Source organism: Eucalyptus grandis, chromosome 11, assembly GCF_016545825.1.
Source record: "Eucalyptus grandis isolate ANBG69807.140 chromosome 11, ASM1654582v1, whole genome shotgun sequence".
Lineage (NCBI taxonomy): Eukaryota > Viridiplantae > Streptophyta > Magnoliopsida > Myrtales > Myrtaceae > Eucalyptus > Eucalyptus grandis.
The window spans coordinates 1,295,517-1,322,261 of record NC_052622.1 but is presented as its reverse complement, the minus strand read 5'-3'; the positions used below and the strand labels follow the sequence as shown (position 1 = coordinate 1,322,261).

Below are 26,745 nucleotides of genomic sequence, written 5' to 3'. Positions count from 1 at the left end.
AAATTAGTCAGATAAACTAAATTAGTACAATTACACAAATTTAGGATTGAGTTTTATGACTGAATTGATATAAGTATAATAAATTTACAACTTTCTTGATAATTCCCCCTCATGTGAAAAGCATCTCTCGGTTGTAACTAGCATAACTACAATCCTTTCAAACCCTACGTGGGAAACAAAGAACAGCTTTTTTTCTTGCCTTTTCCTTTCTAGTCAGCTTCCATTTTGTGACGGCCTTTTCCTCAATTGGACGGGTCTTCCCGGACAGAACTTTGACTTTGACTAAAGTCTGCATTCCGTCTAGGGACGGATCAGAAGAAAGCCATCATTCTCTTCTAATGGTAAAGTATGAAATTCTATTCCTGATTCCCCCTTAGCCCTGCATAAAAGGAAACGTCTCCTCTTTTTTTTTTTGCCTCTGACATATCACCCGTATGTATTAACATCAGGCAACATGTCACTAGCTGATCGCAAAATACTGCTTCTTACGTGCCAAAGAACCTTAAGCAAATCTCTCACTCATCTCCTTTATGTCACTTCGTCAGGCTAAAATGACAGAGAGGAAAATGAGGGAAAAAAAAAAAAGGCAACAACCTAAGCAAAACATGACAGGACCGTGATTTCAGTAGCTCCGCATTCCTACCTTCATGGGCCGAAGAAAGACAAACTTTTCTCGATGTGATATTTAAGCTTGAACAGGAAAGTTCAATAGCTATAGTCCCCCGAGACATGAAGCACCACCAGGTTTTTCCAATCACAACAGATGATAACACTGGGCGAACAGGCTGAAGATTAGCCACACCATTTCATCTTGCATTTAGATAAGCCCTTATGGTCTAATAATTACTCTCGGCTTCCTTATTAGGTATTGAACATGTGGATGCCTGTTGACATGTTACCGTCATTCGTTGTAGTTATTTTACCTACCAAGACACTTCATTCACTTTGTGATTTCTGATTTCGTGGCGCAATTCTGTCCTCACAGATTGAACATGACCTTGATGGCATTGCCGCCACGAGCACTCGTCTCAAAGGCATCTTCAACTTCCTTCTGGGAGAACCCAAACCTGTGGGTTATGAGGGGCTTCACATCTATCTTGCCGCTCCTTAGAAACTCGAGGCAGAGAGGCCATGTGTTCTTGTATCGGAATATGCCAAATACATCAACCTCCCTGCAGGTCATCAAAGCATGCATGAGAGAGCAAAGACATCAAATTCGTTCTCTCCTAAAACCCAGATGCAATGGTGGAACACTTCTTATGCTAGTCTTTAAAAATTAGCACTTGTTATTCAACGACCAAACTGCTGCTATTTTGCCACACTATCTTTGGATCTATAGTTGATTGGTAACAAGCACGTCAGTGGTAGTATAGCTAGGCAATATAAAGCTCACGTCCATATCTGGCCAGCCCTTGGCTAACATTGGCAGAGCAGATTGCAGTGGCATCTATAACATAGAAGGGGGAAAAATATACCTTGCAGCAGCAGGAGTAAGCGGCACAGTCATCTCGTTATGACCCATTCCCACGAGGCAAACTTTGCCACCAGATCGAGTGGCATTCAATGCCGTTGACATAGTTTTATTAAAACCGGCACAGTCAAAGCTCACGTCAATCTCTGTTGCCATCGCTTTTTGTATCAGCACCACCTCTTCAGGTATGTCCTGCAGAAGGGCAAATTCAAGACAATGAACTTGAGAGCAAGTGGAAACTTCATTTTCTCAAGTATGAGTTATGAACTTATAAGGACTTTTAGAATGCTAGATTGAACCATTCCATCATGCCATTCTCTGATTAAAATGAGGAAAAGCAAACCAAAACCATGAAATGGTAATGCAAATTGAACTGTCAAAGAATTTCAACTTATTCTCCACAAACAATGCTACAGCTGCATGCTTCTAGGTTGTATCATAGCGGAAGAGAGGCAAGAGTTGCTGGTTGTGATTCTCCAATTTCTTCACAAACAACTTGGCAGACTGAACAGCTTATCAAAAACAAAAACAAACAAAAAAATAAAATAAAATTGGCAGACTGAACAGTATAGGCAGATGAGCAGCTCAACCAGTAACAAGTCATAATTAACATAAATTATGCAAAAGGCCCTAACATGCACAAACCAATCACTGGCTTCAGCTTAGTTCAATGAAAAACAACAAAATGATGCTTACTTCTAATTTGGTCTAGCATACCTTCATATCTGTAGAAACTTTCATGATATCATCTGCACCCAGATCCTTTGCAACTGATAAGCGGTGGTCATCAACATCCACAATGACAATTCTGGGTGCTCCAAAAGCACGGGCAGCTAACATAGTAACAAGTCCTATAGGCCCTGCACCCATTACCAAAACATTTGTCTCTGGACCGACATTAGCTCGGCGACAAGCATGAACTCCAACACTCAAGGGCTCGCACATTGCCCCTTCCTCCAAGCTCACATTGTCTGGAAGCTTAAAACAAAGGTCTGCCGGATGCACCACCTGTCAATAGAAAGGAAGGTACTCTCAACACTGCCCAAGTTTCTAGATGCATCTCACCTTTTCACTATATATGCGACCCAATTTCAAGTAACTGCGCGGCTCCATGCATCATGCCAAGTCATGCCAAAGGATGTCCAAATGAAGTTTTTATCAATCTTCATTTGTGATATGTTTAGATGTACTTACAAAATCTTGATCAATAGCTATGGCATGACACAAAACAGTTACTATCAGATAATATGTCAAACAGCAAATAGTGAAACAATATTATAATTTTTCACCTGATTGGCGAGAGAACCATGAACAGGAGGAGTGGCAAAGAACTTCATGTCAGGACAGAGATTGTATCGGCCTTCTTTACAATGATCACAACGCCAACAGCTGATCCCTGGCTCTAAAGCCACTCGATCACCTGGAACCAATGTCTTGACTTCACTCCCCACTTCTTCTATGATCCCTGCACACTCATGCCCAATCACCATAGGCTCTTTCACCACGAAATGCGCACATCTTAGGGTCTGCAAGTCAAAAAACAATCAAAAGAGAGCAAGTGTAAAAAAATCTATTTATAAGCCAAGTGCAACTTGTGAGATGTGATTTTACTAAAGATGAAATCATAGGTATTGCTAACCAAAGAGAAATATCTTCCTCACTACATTTCACAATCCATATGGCCCAACATATAAGGGAATCCCTCAACCGAGTTTGATCAATCATTCTTTTTTTAATTGATGTACCAGTATCTAAAATGTCCTCTCTCATTGAATAGCCCTTCGTAAAATCAAGTCCCCAATCTGTGACTCATCAGAGTCATATCAGTGTACCAACTAGTCCTTTTTCTTCCCTTCCCCAGCTTATTTTGCACAATCCACATGAAAGTAAGTTGCCATCCCGAGCCTTAGCTAATAGACTATCATTAACAGAAGGAGCAGAAATCAATAAAGAAGACAGATTACAGTCATAAAACCATAACCTTCAGATAGTGAACGTCACTCCCACATATACCAACAGCCTTCATGCTGACTCTGACATCATAGGGGCCTATTTGACATAAAAAGCACCGGATTAACCCAGAATCCCGCACACGAGTCATCAAGAAACCGACCAAAAAGGATGCACAAAGCACACAAAAATAACCATTAACACTCTCACAACCCAAATAGGCAAAACATCAACACTGAAACTAGAAGTTCCCGAGGAAAGAAAAAAGAACATCAAAAAGGAGATTGAGAGCTCATATGACCAAGTGGAGGGAGGGTGAAAGGTTGAATCTTGAGGGTGTTGAGACCAACGAGCCAAGCAGCCATGTTCTCTTCATCGCCACCCTCGCGAGACATGCCACCTTTGCCCATTTGCTACTTCTCTCTCGTCGCTCGAGGCACCCGGAAAGCTCACTCCTTTCCTCTGATAGTCAAGTCCAAAGCCCTGTGAATCCAGGACGAACAGGGGTTTTTTATCCTCTGTTCTGGTCGAAATATGGAACAAATGGTTATTATCTCAAGTGGGGTCTGCCTTATTTGTCAGATTCCACCCGATCCGATCCGATCTCTGCTGGCTTCAGAATCCAGTCGTGGGAACCAGCCCACGTGAACGAGCAACCTCAGAAAAAGAAGCTCAAGGAAAAAACAAAAAGGTTAAGACTTCCACGTCGTTCCTGACTCTGCTTCACCAATGGCAAGGCCAATGACGATTTGCCATAAAATGAAAATTACTTTAGCAATTGTTTTACTTCAATTATCAAGAAAATAAGTTTCCTTTTTCTTTTGCTCTTTTGTACTTTTGCTTCATGTGGCTTTTAGCATGAATTTTATTTTTTTATTTTTAATTTTCTTTAGATTTTATCCATCTCCCTTTTAATAGCGAGAATCATTGGAAAAATTCCAACTCATTATCGGAATGCAAAATCACATATTATTTTCATATTTTTTGGGGGAAAGTTTGAAAGAAAGGACTAATAAAGGGATTTATTATTGTGGGCGACAGTTCCAGCGGGAATTGAGGAGGCATGGAAGTGGAGGTGAGTGGCCACGGAAGGTAAGCTCAACTAAAGGTGATCGGTTTTAAATCAGGCGGTTCTCATCCCGAAATTGTGAACTGAAAAATGGGAACCGAGAGCCACGTGTTGATTGCATGATTGTAAAATGTTTCTAACGTGTATTGTACGGACGCCACACTAAGCATGTGATCCTCATAAAAAAAAATGATGTAGAAGGGACTCTTATATATGTGTAGGAGTGTAGTTGGTGATTCTACCCATTAAATTGAAATCTTTACCGTGAGATTATGCTGAAGTTTCGGGCCATGGATGTTAGCGCAAAGGCATTGAAGAACAAGCAAGAGAAAACTAGGCTCAAAAGAGAGGACGATGATAATAGTGGAGATGAATCTCAATCTAGACAACAAGAAGAGATCATCAATGTCATCGTTAAGACATTGAAGAAGCAAGTCCATCGTAAGAGACCTTGAAATTGAGAGAAAACATTAACAATACTTTATTGGCAAAAAAATGAAAGGTTAATTTCCCTTCAAAGTTGTAGAAATCATCATCAGTGTATATATATATATACCAGTCTAGTTTAGGTGGGTGGGTCTACCTTTGAAACTGGGACAGACCAATCTTTATGGAAATCGCCAGTTCAATCCGAGTCAACCAATTTCCAGTTCTTTTACACATCCCTAAGCTTGACCTCTTTGGACTCGATCTTGGCCTTGGTGGACTTGACCCGGTTTTCTGTGAAGAGCAAAGGAACAAGCATCGGGATTCTCGCACCCAAGCGCCAATTTCTATTCATATTTTGAAAAATGATTTCTAATTTTTTTAAAAGAAAATTATTTTCCTAAATTCAAGTATAAGGTTTTTTTTTTATAAATTAGGAAAACATTTTCTGTCGACTAATTTGATTAAGCGAACTATACGCTGAAAAATGGGGAAAATATTATTTCAAAAATTATTTTTTATAAAATAAATGGAGCCTTTGACTTTGACTAAAGCCTGCATTCCGAAACACGCATCATTTTCCTCTAATGGCAAAGGATGAGACTGTACTCTTAATTCCCCCGCCAGCCTGTGTAACAGGAAAGGTCTCCCTTGTTTTTACCTTTCTGACATGAACCTCTCTGTATTAAGATTCACTAGCTTCTCTCAAAATCACTGTTTTCTACGTGCCAAATAAACCTTCAGCAAGTCTCTTACTCATCTCCTTACTGGAGCACTTCCTCAGGATAACATAACAGAAAACAGAGAAGTGAAATAGTGAAAAAGGTGACAACCGAAGCAGACCTTAGCAAAACATGACAGGACCGTGATTTTAGTAGCTTCACGATCCGACAAGAAACCTTTTCAAGAGATCTCCCTAATGCCAATGTGGGTTTGATGAACGAGTTTTTGGCATGATATTTCGGCTTGAATAGCAAAGTTAACTAGCTCAGTCCACCGACACATGAAGCACCGCCGGGTTTTTTCAACCACAACAGATGCTAAAACAGGACGAACAGGCTGAAGATTAGCCACGTTATTTCATCATGCATTCAGATGAGCCCTTACAGTCTAGTAATTGTTCTCAGGTTCACGTTATAAGGAATTGAACATGTGGTCTACTAATATTTACATGTCACCAGCCAAGGCACTTCACTGCGTGATGGAAATTTCTTGCCGCAATTCTGTTCTTACAGAGAGGCCATGTGTTCTTGTACCATATGCCAATCACATTGACCTCCCTGCAGGTCATCAAAGTATGCACGGATGAGCAAAGATACCGAGTTTGTTCCTTATATTCAGATGTAACAGTGGAACACTTCTTATGCTAGTCTTCAAATGTGAGCACTTGTCTCTCGACGATTAACCTGCCGCCATTTTGACACGCTATCTTTGGATATATAGTTGCTCAGTTACAAATATATCCATCGAAGCATCGTTAGGCAGTAAAAAGCTCGGGCCCATATCTGGCCAGCCCTTGGCTAACATTAGCAGAGCACATTGCAGCGGCATTTGTGACATAGCTGGGGAAAATAATACAGGAGGGAAAAAATAGACCTTGCAGCGGCAGGAGTTAGCGGGACAGTCATTTAGTTATGACCCATTCCCACGAGGCAAACTTTGCAGCCAGATCAAGTGGCATTCAATGCTGTTGACATAGTTTTATTAAAACCAGCACAGCAATGTCAATCTCTGTTGCCGTTAGTTTTTGTATCAGCGCTACCACCTCGGATACGTCCTGCAGAAGGGCAAACTCAAGACAATGAACTCGAGAGCAAGTGAGAATGTCATTTTCTCAAGTTTGAGATATGAACTTATAAGGGCTTACAGACTGCTAGATCGAACCATTCGGTCATGCCATTCTCTGATAACAACGAGGAAAAGCAAACCAAAACCATGAAATGGTAATGAAAATAGATTCGTCGAAGAACTTCCACAACTTATTCTTTACAAACAGTACTACAGAGGCGTGCTTCTAGGCTGTATTATAGCACAAGAGAGGCAAGTTTTCTTAATTATTATTCTCCAATTATTTCACAAACAACTTGACAGACTGAACCGTATAGGCAGATGAGCACCTCAACCAGTAACAAGTCATAATCAACACAAATTATGCAAAAGGCCCTAACATGCAGACCCCAATCACTAGCTTCAGCTTGTTAGTTCAATGAAAAACAACAGAATGATGCTTACTTCAAATTTGGTATAGCATACCTTCATATCTGTAGAAACTTTCACGATATCATCTGCAGCCAGATATTTTGCAACTGATAAGCGGTGGTCATCGACATCCACAATGACAATTCTGGGTACTCCAAAAGCACGGGCAGCTAACATAGTAACAAGCCCTATAGGCCCTGCACCCATTACCAAAACATTTGTCTCTGGACCGACATTAGCTCGGCGACAAGCATGAACTCCAACACTCGAGGGCTCGCATATTGCCCCTTACTCCAAGCTCACATCGTCTGCAAGCTTAAAACAAAGGTTTGCGGGATGCACCACCTGTCAATAGAAAGAGAGGTACTCTCAACACTGCCCAAGGGTCTAGATGCATCTCACCAATCTAACAGTATATGGGACCCAGTTTCATGTAACTGTGTGTGGCTCCATGCATCATGCCCAGTTATGCCAAAGGATGTCCAAATGAAGTTTTCATCAATCTCCATTCGCTATATGTCCAGATGTTCTTACAAAATCTTGCTCAATAGCTATGTCATGACACGACATTTACTATCAGAGAATATGTCAAACAGCAGATGGTGAAACAATATTCTATTTTTTTACCTGACTGGCAAGAGAACCGTGTACGGGAGTAGTGGCAAAGAACTCCATGTCAGGACAGAGATTGTGTCGTCCTTCTTTACAATGATCACAATGCCGACAGCTGATCCCAGGCCCTAGCGCCACTCGATCACCCGGAACTAATGTCCTGACTTCACTCCCCACTTCTTCTACGATCCCTGCACTCTCATGCCCGATCACCATTGGTTCTTTCACCATAAAAAGCGTGTATCTTAGCGTCTGCGAGGCAAAGAAACAATCAAAAGAGAGCAAGTGTAAAAGAAATCCATTTACTAGCCAAGTGCAACTTGTGAGATGTGATTTTACTAAAGATGGAATCATGGTTATTGCTAACCAAGAAGAAAAATCTTCCTCACTGCATTTCAGTCCATATGGTCCTGCATATAAAGGAATCCCTCAACCGAGCTGTATGAATCATTCTTTTTTTATTTTAAACTAATGTGCCGGTGTCTAAAATGTCCTCTCTCATTGAGTAGCCCTTTAAAAAAAAACAGTGTACCAACTAGTCCTTTTTTCTTCCCTTCACCAGCTTATTTTGCGCAATTTACATGAAATTAAGTCGCCAACCCGAGCCATAGCCAATAGACTATCATTAACAGAAGGGGAAGAAAGCAATAAAGAAGACAGATTACAGTCATAAAACCACAACCTTCAGGCAGTGAACGTCACTCCCACATATGCCAACAGCCTTCATCCTGACTCTGACATCATGGGGGCCTATTTGCACGTATAAAGCACAGATCAATCCAAAATGCCGCACATGGATTATCAAGAAACCGACGAAAAGAATGCACATTACATTCAAAAGAAACCATCAACACCCTCACAGGCAGAAAGAACATCGAAAAGAGATTAAGAGCTTATGACCGAGAGTGAAACGTTGAATCTTGAGGGTGTTGAGATCAACAAGCCAAGCAGCCATGTTTTCTCCTTTGCCCTTTTGCTACTCCTCTCTTGCTCAAGGCACTCGAAAAGATCACTCTTTTCTTTTAGGTGTCAACTGAAGTCAATGCCTTGCGAGCCTGGGATGAACTGGAGACGAAGGAGGGAAAAAGGAGGAGCAGGTGCTGGATGAGAACAAGAGTAGGATCTTATTCCTCTGTTCGAGCCGAAATGGGTAACAAATTTCTATCGGGACTGCTAAATTTGGCAGATTCGCTCCTATTCATCCTCTGCGGGCTCCAGAATCCAGTCATTGCCATTATCCAACAGGAACAAGCGCATCAAAACAATAAAAAGAACAAAAATAAAATAAAAATTGTTTTAGTTCATTTGTACAGAGAGTAGTTTCTTTATCTTTTGCTCTTTTTGTACTTTTACTTCGTGTGATTTTAACATAAATTTTGTTTTCAATCTCTTAAAATATTATCAATCTCCAACTCAATACCGGAAGCAAGAATCAAATATAATTTTTATGGTTTTTGCTACCTCATCTTTTTTCTAAATTTTCAAGTTTAGAAAATAGAAAGACATGAATGAATAGTCAGTAGAAGAAAACATATTTGGCCAGCCAGACCAACACCGAGAAAGCAAACCGTTCAGTGGGCTCGAACGAGCGTGCTTGCTCCGAAGTTTTTAAAGGGTCCGACCGCTTCTGTAATCTCTCAATAGTCAAGATAATCTCTTTATTATGACTGGTTTGTGTGGAGACGGAAATGTCATTCTCGAGCTTCCGCAAGGAAACAGACAAAAGCACCCCGCATGTGGTGTTGCATAGGAGGTGAGTCATCCCTCTCATCCCGATGATCTGGTCGTCCTCGTAGGACTGATGGGATGAAGTTGAACTGACTGCAATATACAACTTCCATGAACAGTGAATTCCAAAGCCTCCTTTTTTCATTCTAGCATCATCATCATCATCTCTCTCTCTCTCTCTCTCTCTCAGGTTGGTGATCATCATGGAGATACAGGCCAAAGCAGATGCAGAGGAGGAGACCAATATGGCAGCTTGGCTTCTGGGTGTCAAGAACCTCAAAATTCAACCCTACCACCTCCCTCCTCTCGGTTGGTTCTTGTCTCTCGTGTTTGCTCTTTAGTCTTAAACTCAATTCAGACTATGATTAAGAAGCTGGAGCAACCCCCAACCCACAAGCCACGGCCTGTTAAGGTCTTTGATTGTGCTGAATTAGAAATTTTTGGCTTTGCTCGAATTGGGTAGGAACCCCCTCTTTCTATGGGACATTTATATGGTGATCGTCCTGCATTTTGCTTGTAGTGCTTTATCTATGATGCTTCTTGCTGAATTTGGACTCCCATTGAGCGATCTCACGGCTCGTGCTCTATTATAATTTCCCCTTTGTGCCTTCAAACGAGATCGATAGTCCTTTTCGATGAGAGAATGTTGATGAAAGAGTGAATAGAATCTTTTTATGGTAGATTATGTATCTGCCACAGAAGCAGAATGTGTCTAATTGAGCTTTTCTTATGACGATGGCTATTTATGCTGTCACCGAATGTAAGCATGAGCTCCTAAAAGTTGAGGCCGTTGAATTGACCAAATGCATGAATTTAGTTTGGCTTTCCGATAATTAGGTTACTTATGCTATTTTGAACAAGATTCTTCTGATTTCCACACTATTCAAATGTTCAAACTCTGACGGAAATGAGTTTATGCTTTGTTGTTCTGCTCACGCTCTATATACAATTTCAGGTCCTCACCATGTTAAGGTCCGGGTAAAGGCTCTTGGTATCTGCGGAAGTGATGTTCATCACTTCAAGGTGGAATACTCTACTCATACCGTATTCTTCGGGTATTGAGCTGCGTCCGCAAAATACCTTCATTGACCTCATTCCTGCTTGTTGTTGTAAATCCTTTTTATAGACAATGCGGTGTGCAAACTTCATCGTCAAGAAGCCTATGGTAATAGGCCATGAGTGTGCTGGGATCATAGAAGAAGTTGGGACCGAGGTGAAGTCTCTGGTTATTGGCGACCGTGTAGCCTTGGAGCCTGGAATCAGTTGTGGCAGATGCCGTCACTGCAAAGATGGCCGCTATAATCTTTGCCCAGAAATGAAATTCTTCGGATCTCCGCCAACTAATGGTTCGCTTGCCAATAAGGTATGCTTGCCGATGTTTGAGTTTTTCAGGCTTTTATAGCCAAATACTGCCCTTGCCTGACCGATTGAAATCTATATAAGCCTTTATCAGTATTATGGTTTACATGAATGTAATTGGCTTTACTAAATGTATAATAATTGTTTTAACATTTCTTTCCTCATATATCAGACATGTTTCTTGCTGTGTTATTTTGTTCTTGCATCAAAGGACAGGTAAAGTGTGCATAGATTATTAATTCCCATTCCTGCTATATTTACATTGCATCAACATAGCACAATATGCCTAGACGATAGTGCTGCCAACACTGCTCTTACTCTGCAACAAATCTTAAGTTTTGGGAAACGGCCTTACGTTTCTTTACTCTTCTCGGAACTCAAATACAGTTTAGGCTGCTGTAGAGCTCCCTATTCCGAGTTCCTTGAACTTTTCAGATTGTTCAAGTTGGTAGAGCAAATTTGACTTGCTAACAAAGAAATAAAGTGAACATAGTCGATGAAAACTCTTCTTTTTCCCTGTCTAATTGTTTGGAGTAGGTGGTGCATCCTGCACATCTGTGTTACAAGCTACCGGAAAATGTGAGCTTGGAGGAAGGAGCAATGTGTGAACCCCTCAGTGTTGGTGTACACGCTTGTCGCCGAGCAAATATCAATCCTGAGACCAACATACTCATAATAGGATCAGGGCCGATTGGCCTTGTTACCTTATTAGCAGCCCGTGCTTTTGGAGCTCCGAGAATCGTCATCACTGATGTAGACGAGTGCAGATTATCGATTGCGAAAATGCTTGGTGCCTCTGAGGTGGTTCAAGTCTCAACAGATGTTCAGGTGATAAGCATAATTTTCAAGCTTTAAACTTCTGTAAACTAAAGAACATGACCATACTAGAGACCTGGCCCGCTGCACGGCCTTGTTGGGAAAGCCCTCGTTTTTATTCAAGTGAAAAAACATTCTGTTGTATATTCAACGTGTTTTCAAGTTCTTCCAGTTCATCTTGAGTAACTTAATTTGAAACATTACAGCTAGTGGATGAAGAAGTGGCGCGCATCCAAAATGCAATGGGCTGCGACATTGATGTGAGCTTCGATTGTGTTGGCTATGACAAGACAATGACCACAGCTTTGAATGCGACTCGTGCTGGTGGCAAAGTGTGCCTCATCGGACTAGCCTTGAGCAAGATGACAGTTCCTCTTACTCCTGCAGCAGCAAGGTAAACGCATAGCTTGATTCGATGTTTCGAGGACAATGCAAATGAGATTAATGCAAACGTCATCCCTCTGCCTCTGCAATTTGTCTACATGCAAGCATTACTCCATTTTACTTCGCATCCATTCACTCACGCAGAACTTCTTGAAAGTCATCACTTGCTGAATCTCATCTCTTATGCAGGGAGACTGATGTGATTGGCATATTTCGGTATAGAAACACGTATCCTCTCTGCATCGATTTTTTACAGACCGGCAAGATCGACGTGAAGCCTCTGATAACCCACCGGTTCGGGTTCTCACAGGAGGAGATCGAACAAGCCTTTGAGACCAGCGCCGGTGGCGGGAACGCCATCAAAGTGATGTTTAACCTGTAGGAGCCATATTCAACGCTATTAATACGTTCCTGATGATACAGTTGAATAAATCTGAACATGGCTATGTTTGTCAAAGAAGGCCAAGGCCCTCATCGTGGAGTGCAATTTTAGGCCCAAGATATGCTTCTGCTGATCTTTGCTTCATTTCATTATACGCGTAATTAGCTTGAAAATGATATGTGAGGAAGATGACAATTACTTGATCAAGCATCCGATTGATGCATACCAACTTCCAAGGCCTCAGAAACGCTGATCCATTCGAGAGCAGAGCGAAACATTAACATTGACGGTGACATCGAGTGGTTGCTTTGTCGCTTTACTAGAGAGAAAAATAATGGAGAACAGAGGTACAAGGGGATCATGCTCTCGCTAGTTTCTAAAGTTAAAGCACTAAATTCCTTGTTCGAGATGTTATGATTTGAGACTAAAACTAATGTGATAGTGCATGAACATTTAAAACGATTTATAAGGCGGCAAATACGCTTACTTCCAATGGCACAAGTTGTCGAAATGATAAAAATATGTAGGTAAATAGACAAATAAGGATCATCAAAGTTTGACTTGCGAAACCCTTCTCAGAAGTCATAGCAGTCTAGCTCAATAGCTGTAGGGGCTCGAAATTAAATCTGTTCATTTTTCAACGAAACGAGACAAAAATGTCGAAAAAGGAAGATGCTGCATTGTCCAATCGTTTGATCATATGAAATAAGAAGCTAGCTAGGGTGAAACTTTCAAAAATTAGAGATGTAAAGTGTGGTTATACTCTCAATTCTTATTTACTGGGACCACAAGGTAGCTTAGTAACTAGTAATAGCTTGGTCCTTGGAGGTCATCAATCGTACCCAAAGAAATGCCTTTAAAAGATTAAATTAAGAAGGTTATGAGATTTAAAAAGTTTTTAGATGTCGTTTGTTTTGTGAAAAATGAATGATCTAAAAATTATTTTCCTAAGAATGATTACTGGTATCACTTAAAAGAATTACTCAAAGAGTAATGTCTTCATTATCGAAAACAATTTATATTTAAATATTTTTGTAAATAATGAAAATATCTTTTTGTTCATTCGTTTTTTTAAGCGATACGAATGATTATCTTTAACAAAATATTTCCCAAGTCATTTATTTTCTGCGAAATAAATACGCCCTTAAGTTACATTTCTTTCCTAATATGTCATGTCGATAATTGTACAGAACGAACTTGAAAGGAGTAATATAATTTTTTTCATAGTGTAGTCATAAAATTTTATCTAGACACGTATTCTATCTTATAAAAAGTTGTTCGGACGTCTCTCGAGAATATCACGTGACAACATTCCTAAATTAGTAAAAAGCAGTGATTAAGGCTAATAGAGGCCACAACTCTAGGCTGCCGGCTTCTCTTTGTAATCTTCCCGTATAATGAATCTAATCATGTGATATTATCCTCTCATCACTAAGTAGTGAAACCCAATAGAGAAGAGCTTTGACTGGCTTGCGAGTGGGCTATAATCAAAAAGTGATTATTAACCCACAATAAAGCCCATCAACATCCCATGCACCACAAGAAATCAAGAAACCAACGGACTTGAAGAGTTTCATCGATACGATTAATGACCAAAAATTAACATAAACTACTCCAAGCATGCTGCTGCTGATAAAAAAATATGATCACGACACATCTTCAATAAGAAACCCTATTCTCTCTTTTTGCCTAGAGCCACACAGTGTCTACATCATTGCCTACTTCTACAACTCAGCTTTCCCAGACCAAGTATGTCAAACCCAGCAGATTCCTCGATGCATGAATCCACACCTAAAAGCCGAAACCTATAGTAACCAAGATAGGAAATCGTGCGTCCATTTGATTTCTCTAACTAGGGTAGAAGGAGAGGCCAACAACAAACCTCCAAGATCACCCACTTTATCATATGCGATTAAAAGAATGTTTATAAAGGTATTCTAATGTGTCATTTCTAGTGCGTTGAGATGGAAACCGATTGAAGTACTAATCAACAGCTTGTGCGGTTCGTATGCCATGCCCTTAGACCTGGTCTAAACTCTCCCACACGAGAAGGCCTAATGAATATTTCCAACGATAACCCTCGAAAATCCCTGCCGTGTCCGACCAGTCTGACTTTCGTATTCACTACCTCTCGACGTCCAATGAAGCAGTCCAAACTATGGTCTAGGACGCCGGCCGCACCCGTCGCACGCGACGTATCGATCGCTTTTTTAAGCCGCGGGCGGAGAAAATGGTATCCTTTTCGACCTCCACCAAGAGAAGGCGAGTGGAAGACTCGGTCAGATGGTCCCTCATTGGCCACTTTGCCCGGGGCCACGCGTGGAGAAGGCGAAGTCCAAGTCTCCCAAAGGAGAGAGCGAAGTGGAAAGGGCTCGATCTCCTGGGTCCCCTCATCCGCATTATTTATCTTCTCGGCACGAGATTGAATAGCGACAGGAGAGAGAGTTGAAATCAAGCAAGGGGTAGCCCGTAAAAGATGGGGGAGGATACGTAATTTAGTTAGTTTAGATATAGTTGGTAGTTGGGTCACTGTCTTGGCTTGATCGAGTTAGGGATTTTACAGGTCCTCTTTGAATCGTCGTGCGACAGTTAGCCACCTGTCTATAAGGAAGAAAGAAGGACGATTTTCTCTCTCTTGCTGGTTTGGACAACTCCATAGAACGACCGGCCTCATCGATGGACCCCTTTACTGACTTAGGCGTCCCTCTAATTTGCCCCCAAGAGGACGTGTCAAGCAAGATTTTGTAACTCTTTAGTTGACTACAATTCGTTTGCCACGACGGTCTTTAGAATTTTGAGACCAAGTCAAATAAAACGGTACAGAAAACTACCTTCGAAGATCCTCATCCTGACCCCCTAAACTCACGTTTGATTCTGCTTGTTGATTGGCTGATAGAATTATATATAATCAGTAAAAGTTATAGCTTGGATCGCCAAAAGAAAGCCGTCAAACTTGGAACGATAGAATTATAAAGGTTTTTTTTTTAGGATAACTAGCAATGACTTGATGCGGTTAAAGTAGAACAATAACTTCGCTATGAAAAAAGCTTACTCAGAAGCATCTCGAAGGAAGAAGACCAACGCTACCATATAATAACCACAATTATTATTATATGTGATCCCCACGATATGGTCTAAGTTCTTCTCGAACTACCACTTTTTGGACGGAGGAATTGGGAAGCTGTCCTTAAAACGTTGCTCACCTAACCATGCCCCAGAGGATGGTGACGAGTTCTTCCACTAAATTTTGGGGGTTTGAGAAGCCGCCTTCCTCGCCAATCAAATCGACCCACATGTCTGGAAAGTTTCGTACCCACATGTCAAGATTCTCAATATATGGACAAACACCATAAAAGAACCTTAAATCATGCATACAATGACACAAAAATCAAATTAACTAATATGACATAAATATCCTGAATTTTTTTATGTAACTAAACAACAACTAACACACTCAAATATACCATTCAGTTGTTTAGTTATATCGAAGCTATATTTATCATGCTGATATAAATTTAATATTTTTTATAATGTATTTATGTCATAATGGGTAAGTCGAGATTTTTAAAATATGTATATCGTAATTGATATAATTTGAAATTTTTTATGCATTAACCCTAAATATTATAGAACTCCCCCGTTTTTCAACTCCCCAACGTTATTGGCACGACATTCAAACGACCCATTTCTCACGAATTCGGTAGCGGCAAGCTGATTCATTCATGTGTGAAAACCACAAGAACAAAATTTAAGCTCAAGCCCTCTTCTTCCAAGGTCAGCACGAAAGGAACAACACCTCTGAATCGAAACACGATGTGGCCAAAGTAAACGTCGCCCCCAACACATACGGCCGGGCTCCATGGACTCCTCCTCCCACGCACCCAAACCAACATAAACGAAAAAATAGAAAAAAATCAAAACACGTAGCATCAAAAGTCATCAAACACTAGCATATATATAGGCATGCCCCCTCCCCTAAATCCCATCTAAACGAAAAGCTACCAATCCCAAAGCAAAAACAGTAAATTTTCCTTCTTTTCCTCCCTCCTTCCGTGCTTTCTTACACAGCTATGGCTTTTTCTCCTTCTCCTTCTTCTCCCTCTTCATCAAACAAGAGCACCCTCAGAGCCACCATAGCAATAGCCGATGCCGCCTCGTCCTTGTGTGCTCTCTTCCTCATAGCCCTAATCCTGGTGGCCTCGAACAGAGAGAGCAACGACGCCAATGGAATAGGAACCGGCGATCGCGGTGACGGCCAATCGTATAGCCTCAAGGGGAGCCAGTTCTTGGACCGGCCGTGCGACGAGATATATGTGGTCGGCGATGGAGAGACCCTCCACACCATCAGCGACAAGTGCGGCGACCCGTTCATCGTCGAGCGGAACCCGCATATCCACGACCCGGACGACGTCTTCCCGGGCTTGGTCATCAAGATAACCCCCACCAAGAAGGCGAGGAAGCTCTTGATGAGATGAGAGAGAGAAGGGGGGCGTGCATGGTGTCCCCAGACAGAGCCAGAGTCTCTGTTTCTCTCCTCGAATTTTGTGGTTTTGATTAGGATTTCTCTTCTTTTTTTGGGTGTTTTTAGTCTTACACGCGCGATGCCGAAACGCATATGAGAGCTTGTAGTAGCTGGAAAGGGTAGAATTTGATCAGTTTCCGAGGAAAAGATGGAGAGGAACTCCATGATATGTGTACATAAAAAGTATATAGTTGTGCTGCAATAATTCATCAGCAGGGACTTCTACACCTCCTCGAATGATGAGACACGTATACGTCTGATGATGACCTTTGCTAGTTTGTATTCTTGATCGTCCCCGCTAGTGTTTTTCTCTGTCAGATGCACTCCCACCCCTCCCATTTCTTCTCTTTGATAAAAGGAAACAGAAAATAGAGAAATATGTCTTGAAATGGATTAATCTTCAGTCCTGATTATGCTGATTATATGATTAAATTATTGAAGATATGTTCGTCTAATGTTGTGACGTGTCTAAAACATTATGGATCAAACTTTTGATAGTCAGAATCATGTGGAGTCCTCAAGCGACTGGGTCTTCTAGCGAAGCAGGAAAACGACCATATTTGTTTCTTTCTGCTTATCGCCTACGAAACGCTTGCTCGTTGGATGTCTCGGTAGCTCTCAAAATCATTGTTCTGGGGCTACCGCTTCCCTGTCCCACACGGCGAGCGATGTAGTGCGAAGAAGAAAACTCAGAAGACTATTGCAGTTCATCAATCGAGGACTTCAAAAGATTTTAAAGAAAAACCTCAATTAGGTCTTGGATTCATCATCGGCGCCACTTCCGGCGTCCAGAACGGCACATGCCAAATGACTAAATACTTCGCAGGAAGCCCCATCGGATATCTGATGCCTGAAATCCACTTGGGACTCCTGCACTTATTTTTATGGATGAGGAAATGAGGGTCATTATAATAACTAAGTTGTTTATCTAGTGAAGAAAGGTTCTCCCCATAATATTCTCCAAACGATAAGGATTGGATAAAGTTTTTTAAGTGGTTTTTTACATTAAATAGGATCGTTTCCCCCAAATAAAATGGAAACCCTCTAACTAGTAGAATTATGATATTTCGCTATTTGCAATTGCAAGTAGTAGAACTAAGATAACATGAATACGATCGATTAATCGTAACAGTTCTAGTCTCGTGATTGGTATGTGGAATACCTTCTGCAAACCCAAATTGTCATTCGTACATATGCGGTGACGTCGAAATTGTTTGTCCGCTCTTGAAACCAACGTGTAGGCAAAGCATAGCACCATCGATGCACGGGGAATACAGTAGATGCATTGAATGGCACTCATCTACTAATTTTGCCCTTTCTGGCCAGCTGAAATTGACTTTAAACCTCCCCCTTTCGCCTTTCGCATCAATGATGTATTCATTTCGTGCGGCTTCGTTGATAAATACCTTCATCTCTATCCACAATATTTCTCTTTTGGTTTCGTTTTATAGTATGAATACAGGACCATTCCTGCCTAGTAATCCTTACTATTCATCAATATTACCCATATAAATTGGATAAAAACCCCCCGGACGAAATCCCTAGGGTGACAGCCGAGCGTGTCGAAATTACTTTGAATAGAAGATGCAGTGATTCGAACATGAGGTGTGTCGTAGTCGGGCCGGCGCTTGACCACAAAACCTTGATATTTCTCCATGTCTCTCGTGCATTCGAAGAAAATTCAAATTCAATTAGTTGAATCATCACTTATTTTGCCCCGTCAAAAAGCATGAAATTGGATAAATGAGAGAGAGAGACAACCACGATACATGCGCCACTTCGATTAAGATTGTGCTCAGCACTGTTTCGATTTTAAAATAAAGCCCAAGAATTGTTTATTCATGTGGCGGCGATTTTGGCGTTTAACATCCGCTCATTAAAATGGTCCATCTCGGTAAGCAATTTTGGACGGTCGTAAAGCGGCATATCCGACATGGACCGAACTTGGCGGTGTTGGCCTCTTATCCTCCTTTTTTTTTCCTTCCAAAAAGTTTTTTTTTAAATTTCTGACTTTCTCCTTGGACTTTATTGGTGTAAAGTGAGTGAGAGGAAGATATCATAGTTGGTTTTAATCGGTACCTACTGTTTCATGAATTTTATTGAAATTAATTACGAATGAATTTCGAGAAGTATATAGATCTGTAATTCATTATCATGGATTTGTGTATGATCCATCAAAGATGTCCGAGATGAAAAATTTGTAAACTCATAGTAAGTCTAGTCTAGTCTAGTCTAGCTAATCTGGTGAGATGGTGGCGGATGAGGCATCTCTCTATTGAGATTGGAAGATTCATGGGAATCGACGAGAGCCCATGCCACGGAGCTGATAAATGGACCGACCCTCTGTACATTTGGGCTACGTGGCAATCAGTGTGGATTCTCGTTTTGGGCTCAATTGAGATTTCGAAGATCGGCCCATTACTAACCCAATGGATTAAGGTTGATTTTGGGGGCAGAACTAATTCCTTTCGGAGTGAAATGGATTTTGCTTCAACGCCGTGATTATAGTTAGAAACTAGCATTAGCATCTTTTTCCCGAGACCAACCTTCGAATCGAAGTTGAATTCATTCAACCATCCGCTGATCAGATTATGGCATCAGAAGGACAATTTGCTGAGGAGTCTGGAATTTAACTAGATTAGCTTAATTTGCCATTTGACACATTCTTAGATTTTGAAATCAGACTTCCCCACTTGATTTGTTTCTCAGGAAAATTACCAAAAAAATTCTAAACTCATTATACTTGTGCCAATTCGATGATAAACCTTTTAATTTGGCTAATTTAGTTCTAACCCTTTTAACAATTTGCCAATTTAATTATCCCAGCCAAATTATGCCGAAATTGCTTACGTGAACGTTAGCCATCTTACATGATATGACCGGCGCTGATATAGGCGATTTTTATAAATTTTTCTTTTAAAAGAAAAGTATGAATCTTTCATAATTTAAAAATAATATTATTTATAAAAAAAAATTTCATTTTTTTTTCTTCTAAGCCCAGCAAGGGCCACAAGGCCCTCATCAAGCTCTTGCTTACTGGCTAAAGACTAGATTTGTCAAACGGGTGGATCAAGTTAGGTCAAGTCAAGTTGAAGTTGATCTAACTCAAATAGACCCATTTAACCTATTTTGAGCGTTTCCGTACAATGCAAATCTAGTTATTCATGTCCAACTTAATTCATACCCAACTGATTATATTTAACCAAATGTAAAAACACTCATACATAAATTAGGTAAAAGTGCAAGGTGAGTAAGCAAGAGATTGAGTGAAAGCGAGAGAGAATGAAGATAGAGTCATATAGGTGGATTGGGTCTAAGTTGCAAACTCATTTACTAAATAAAACTAACTTATAGAACTACTTACCCCATATATGGTTTAAAAAATGGGTTTATGGCCTAATTGTCAGATTTACCAACGACCCCAGGTTTGATTGGCGAGCGAGAGTCGATTGGCCCTTGCCTATGAGTAGCGAGGGTTGGTCAAGCTTCGCTTGTGACCAGCAAAGATCAATGGCAACCTTTGCCAGACTTGATAACAAAAAGAAAGAAAAACAAAGAAAAGAAAAAATTATACAAATTGTCCACTTTAATATTGGACATTTGACATGGCACAACTGGCATTCATCTCTACATTTCTAGTAGAAAGGATTAAATTAGTAAACCGTCAAAAGGTTTATGATTAAATTGACCAAATTAAAATGCTAATAACTGAATTGACATGAGTGCAATTGATTTACGACATTTCTAGAAGTTTTCCTTATTTTTTTCATAGGAATTTATAGTAGAATTTGAGAAAGTAATAGAACTTGTGAGCACTCTTGGTTTGGTTTCTCCTACCGATCCAAGTCTTATGCTATAAGTATATTATTGGCCGTTGCCTAATATTTTGAATTTTTTTGAAAAACAGTTTGTCTAACATGTTTTGGAGCAAAAGATAGGAGTTCAATTCTACCATTCGCTTTTTAATTTCCTTATGCTTGCCATTCACGCTATTCTGTCTCTTTTTCTTGTTTCAACGATTATCACGTTAATGTGATTCTGCCAACAACAATTAGGTCATATGCATTCAACTTTTGCGTAACAAAAGGAAAGAGAACATTGTTTGGGTGAATATATGCTTGTGTAAGGCCAGCTTCACGCTAAATAACAATTTATGTATGTTCATATACGTATTTGAAGTAGAGGTGTACAAAGAAACCAAGAACCGCCCGAACTGCCTAGAACTGGATTGGATCGGATTGGCCTAGAACCGACAGTTTTCATGGGAATCAATCTGGTTCCTGATTTCAATTTACTAGAATCAATAAGTATCTGTCTGGGTCCTAGTTCCAGGTATGGAACCGCCTACCTATTCACTTGAATCAGACCAATATATATATGAAGAAATTCCAACTCAATTACCTAATTATTTTGTAATTTTTCGACCAATGTATATGTACACGTGCTTGCGCATATATAGTTGTACAATTGGATATTATTGACTAATTTTATCTCTAGGGTGCGTCATAGAATTGACCTCCTACTTTTTATTCATTCTAATAATCCATTTACTTACTTTCTTAGTCAAAACAAAATAAATAAACAAACAAAAAGGATGGAAGAGACCAATTGTAGATGTCCATAAATATTGGGCGTTTTATCATCGTAATACAAAATTAAAAGTCAATAGTTTGTTTTAAGAGCAAAATTAGATCTTTCCTCAGTCATTCTCATGATTAAATTAGGTTCACATAAAAAAAAGATGGATCAAACAATTAGAGGCTTTTGTGGAGGTTAGGACTTCTAACTTAAAGTCTAATTCCCCCACATGTTCTTAGAGTTGGGAAACCCTAAGAGAACCACGCTATGACCTTCGGAGAAATTAGGTCCTTAGCTTATGAGTATCGTTGATTCATTTCGCCCTATAATTTTTAATTCTTAATCAAAATCGACGACTCACAATTCAACCCGAATTTAAAGCCGAACAAGCTTTGGTGCTTAGGTTCATAATGATATTAATTGTGAATGTAATTTTGTAGGGATCAGAGACTGGTTCCATGGACTTTTTGAGAATCGGACCAAACCGGTGGTCTAGTTTCTAGGTGAATCCATAAAACCAACATGCAATTCTCGATTTCAATATTTTAGAACCGGTTCTTAATGGACGATTTCCTATTTCAAAGTGAGAACTGCCCACCCAAATCGTACTCATCCCTAATTTGAAGGGCGTCTTCTTTTTTCCACTTCACACACACAAGAGCGCAGGGAGGGAATCCGGAAAGCATTGCTTTATGGAGACATGATGTGGAGAAAGGTATAAAGTAGTGAATTGCTGAAAAACCCCCTCTTTATTTTATTTTTATTTTTTAACCTCAGGGATATCCAAGAGCATATGCTAGGGGCTTCAAATGGCATATAAACTGACCCCGTTCAAGAGCCAAATTCACCATATGCACAAAGCCATTTCAAATTTCAGGTGGTGAGCCACACATTGCGAGAGAGGATATTGGCATTTGAGTTTGGGGGTCATATAGAAGCTAAATTAGTCATAGGGCATCTCTCGCTTGGCATGTATGAAGTGGGTGATCCACAAATGCTATCACTCTCAGTCATCACCATTAACATGCCAAAGGAGAGCTGCCCTGTGACTGCTCCAGCTTAATTCAGCTTTTTGTCTTAACACCCTGCTCAAATTGGTGGCAGCAATTCTAGTCTTCATAAGAAGGTGCATTTGATAACCCCCTCGGTCCCTTTTCTTTTCTTTCTAACTTTGCGTTTACTAATTATTCCATCATGCTCCATACACAATTTACACTGGATGCGAAAGTGTTCCATCAGACCTTCATGGCACGGGTCGTGTTTTCAGGAAAAGAATAAGTAATGCCAACCTTGGGCGTTGATTAGTCGGGCCGGTTTTCTCTTGAAACCTATATGGTTTAGTTCGATGTCTTTTCTGGCCTATGCATAAATATGGCCCAGATAAAACCAGAACAGAGAACCAGTTTGGGTTCGGGAATGCCAAATTGGCATTGCCAACAGCTTCCTTGAATACATGTATTTTAGGTGAATTTTGCTGAATCTTATTTTGAAATGGAAATTCACTTGGAAGTTGGATGTGTTCAATTATAAATTCACTTATATATTTTCGGCTCTCAACTTTACTGAAAATGCGTGAAATTAGAATGTTTCAACCCCTTTTTAGGTGGGGAAGATATTTTGCTCGTTGCAATGCAAATTAAAAGACAGAAAATGTTGTTTTGTGATTGTTCAGTCATATATTATAAATACGCCGTTCGCCCATTTCACAACTACTTAAAATTTACCCAAAAAATGGTTTGTCTAACACCGATCTCAAACATTTGCTTCGAAGATTGTTTTGGGAAAACATGAGTTCTCATTTCTAAATTTTAGGATATTCTGAATGATTGGATTTGTAAATTCAATTTTGAGAGATCAGAGTGAGAAGACTCAACAAGTATGTTGTGGCAGACATTAGGATTTTAATATGGTCAAAGTCGCATCTAAATTTAAAGTGACTTTCTTTTTTGACGGAAGAAAAAGGAGAAAAGCAAAAAGAAAGGTGGTGGAGTCGCATCTACATTAATAAGTGTGGAGAAGCCGCACATAGAGCAAATTTAGAAATGCTTGGGTCCTCTACACGACTCGTCGTTTGATGGCGTTCGAAGAAAGCACCAAAAACGCATGTATCGTGTAGCTTTTTTTTCTAGCGAGGCAACATGAGACGAAACATAGATGTTTTGATACGTTCGACTCAAAGCTCTGATGTAATTTTATGGTATATTTTTGGAGATTCTTGCTTTTCGTTCGCGAAAATAAAGGGATATCGTCATTTGCGATGCTTGCAAGCATCGACTCTGCAAAAATGACTACATCGGTTAACCTAGGAGATGCGAAATACTTGTTTGGATTGTTAGTATGTGCAAATCATATTCATGAAAATCACTTAAGATCTTACTGAAAGGTGGAAAAATAGGACCACAAATGATAGGACGGACCGTGCCATTTTTTCCATTTTCTAGTTTGATTTTATATTTTATTGTGGACTCCATCTTCGGTCCAAATCTATTTTAGAATTTTGTTCAAGTGACAAGTTCATTTTCTTAGTGTTTTGAAATTTGCGGTACAATTTCATTTGCTTTGGCTCAAATGATATTTTAACCCATTGAGTTATGAACAAAATGTACAATTTTATTTGCAGTCATTAAAACAAGCGATTTAATAAAAAAAATAAACATAACAAAGAAATAAATCAAACATTAAATTTACATTATATACATCCACAAAGAGAACAATATTGAATTTCACTCTAAATCAAACGATACAACGGGAATTACAACTATACTTGAACATTCAAATACTTTCGGTATTTCCCAACCCTCATTTATACCTAATAGCTCATACAATGAGAAAAATTATCAAAAAAGTCATAAACTTGTCGTAAGAATACCAATTCAATTATAAACCTTTTAATTTGGCTAATTTAGTATTTTAATGATTTATCATTATAGTCATTTTGGCCAATTTTGAAAAGAAATCACAAATATAGACACCGATCATCCAACATAACATGATTTATGCTTATGTGGATAAATTTTTACTTTTTTTAATCTTTTCTAAATTTTTATGATTTTTTTCTTTTTTTTTCTTCTTATTCCTCTATTAGTCACTAGCAAGGATGATCGATTCCAAAGTGCATTGATTCCCACCTTAGAAATGGGAATTGGAACAAAATGGGCAATTCTGTTTGTGGAACCAAATTGACTACAAAGGGGGAAAAAGATGTATTCGTATTCGCACATATGAGAATTATAAGCCCACCTAGTCTTGGACCCACTTGGAAATCAGACCAATTGGTCCAACCTGGCTCTTGGGTGACTCCAAGAATCGGTCGTATCTCTCTCTCTCTCTCTCTCTTCCTATTTTCTAGCCAAACTTTTACACAAGTGATGTTAATAGAACAACCTTATGATCAACTAAATGATAATCATCATCAAGAAAAAAGCTATAATGATCATCAAGATTCAAGTATGAGAAGCGGTATGAGAAGTGTTGAGCAACAAGGGAGGCGTGAACACTCGTGACTGAGACTAACAAAAGTGAGAGTGAGAGGCATGAGCAACAAGCATGTGACTACAACAAGCATGTGACTAAGTTTGAGCGATAATAGAATGAGAATTAAGGTTTTGGAAATTTGGAATAATAAGAATTAAAAAAAAAAAAAAATCCATCCAATCTAGTGGCTTGAGTGGGCAATATTAGCCAGTTCAAAATTTAAGATTATGCTAAGAACTAGCCAATTCAGTTTGATTCTTTTGCTCACCCTTAGTTGTTGGGCCTCAGTGATGGTCAACAATCGATCACGATCAAGGGCCAACAAGGGTCTCTCACTAGATCAGGCACTAGTTCAAAATTTAAGACCAAGCTCAGAACCAATTGTTCGATTTCGTTCTTTTGCTCACCCTAAGTTGTTGGGCCTCAGCACTAGTCGATAATGGACCCCAGACAAGGGTCGGCAAGAATCTCTCTTGCCAAATTTGGCAAGAGTCAACCTCATCGAATCTAGTGAAAGAACACGCAATCTAATTTCTATGTGAAACTGCATTAGGAAACTTGGTGAGTTTTATAGATAAGCCGAGGCCATGAAAACTTGTTTTCCAAAAGAAGGATCTAGAAAGCAAACTCCTCGCCCACTAAACCTCAGGATCATGCAAGATAGACATCACTAGATGTTGAGGATGACCCACATTGACTCTCACCTATGACCAATCACGGCCATCATCGAGACTGAGCGATCCATGGAAGAAGAAGAAAAAAAGGAAAGAGAATAGAAAAAAAAAATAGCTTTTTTTTTAAATGCAAAAAATTATCCACATCAACACTAATCGTATAATGTAGAATGATTGACATCCACGTTAGTAACTCTCGATCACAATTGACTAAAAAGATTACATTAGCAAATTGTCAAAAAAATTATGAGTAAATTGGTTAAATTAAAAAAAATTGTGATTGAATTGGCATCCATATAATATATTTAGAATTTTGTTAACAATTTTTTCCACACAAAATTTAGCCTACACAATTTTTCACAAAATAGTCTATCAATCTCACAAATGAATTGCACAAAATCTTAATGCGAGATTTTCATGCTTTCAAACACTCATGATGTATTTCACTACGCAAGCTTCTCTTAAATACTCTTCATGAAAGAAATCTTACTTCTTATATAAAAGAGAATCGGATTTAAAATAACTGGGAAATCACTCAAATATTGAGATGAAGAGATTTATGAAAAATGGCCTCTTCTTCACGATCTTAGATTGAGTAAGGTGGATTGCGAAAAGGACACTGATGGATAGCACATGCCACAGAGCTGATAAAGTGGACCGATCATCGGGCACATGGCAATCGATGTGGATTGTCATTTTGGGCTCGTTTGGTTTTGAAAGACGGCCCAATACAGGGCCCGGAACGTTCTTTTGTTAGCACGCTTGACTTGGCCGATCAGATTATAGCACGAGATTGACAACTTGCTGGGGAGTCAGGAATTGACTTAGCTCAATTTGTCATCTGACAAATTTTTTTAGATTTTGAGAAAACAGACCAACTTACGAACGCTCTTAGTTCGGTGTCTCTTACTGATGAAATGAAAACTAACAAATAAAAAGCTTTGACCCATATGATATAAATAAATCGTTGGCTCAAATGGCTTAGAATTTTGAAAATCACTAATTTGCATAACGTGACTTCAGAGCATAAAGTACGGATTCGAATTCTGACATCTTCTCTTAATTTTCTTATGCTTGTTATTCCCGTTATTCCCATTATTC

General features: G+C 39.6%; 3 protein-coding genes and 1 pseudogene across 5 annotated transcripts; 2 read left to right on the top strand and 2 right to left on the bottom strand.

The window, feature by feature from the left end:
* Positions 1-403: 403 nt before the first annotated feature.
* LOC104424382 (sorbitol dehydrogenase) lies at positions 404-3,939 on the bottom strand. Of its 2 annotated transcripts, XM_010036783.2 has the most exons (6): positions 3,723-3,939; positions 3,453-3,520; positions 2,761-2,997; positions 2,189-2,479; positions 1,476-1,663; positions 404-1,172 (listed from the first exon to the last, which is right to left on the bottom strand). In XM_010036783.2, exons 1-6 carry the CDS (start codon positions 3,829-3,831, stop codon positions 980-982), a joined length of 1,086 nt encoding a protein of 361 aa, XP_010035085.2. In that variant the 5' UTR covers positions 3,832-3,939; the 3' UTR covers positions 404-979. The 2 variants fall into 2 exon arrangements, with proteins under 2 accessions (XP_010035085.2, XP_039160330.1); XM_039304396.1 differs by lacking the exon at positions 3,453-3,520 and having other exon boundaries at positions 660-1,172.
* Positions 3,940-5,856: 1,917 nt separating this feature from the next.
* LOC104426955 lies at positions 5,857-8,870 on the bottom strand (annotated as a pseudogene).
* Positions 8,871-9,358: 488 nt separating this feature from the next.
* Positions 9,359-12,569, top strand: LOC104426954 (L-idonate 5-dehydrogenase). Of its 2 annotated transcripts, none has more exons than XM_010040121.3 (7): positions 9,359-9,480; positions 9,646-9,764; positions 10,411-10,478; positions 10,582-10,818; positions 11,352-11,642; positions 11,837-12,024; positions 12,204-12,569. In XM_010040121.3, exons 1-7 carry the CDS (start codon positions 9,416-9,418, stop codon positions 12,394-12,396), a joined length of 1,161 nt encoding a protein of 386 aa, XP_010038423.3. In that variant the 5' UTR covers positions 9,359-9,415; the 3' UTR covers positions 12,397-12,569. The 2 variants fall into 2 exon arrangements, with proteins under 2 accessions (XP_010038423.3, XP_018720709.2); XM_018865164.2 differs by having other exon boundaries at positions 9,467-9,573.
* A 3,799-nt stretch (positions 12,570-16,368) lies between these two features.
* LOC104424381 lies at positions 16,369-17,307 on the top strand. Its single transcript, XM_018865165.2, has one exon. It carries the CDS (start codon positions 16,467-16,469, stop codon positions 16,869-16,871), a length of 405 nt encoding a protein of 134 aa, XP_018720710.1. The 5' UTR covers positions 16,369-16,466; the 3' UTR covers positions 16,872-17,307.
* Positions 17,308-26,745: the final 9,438 nt, after the last annotated feature.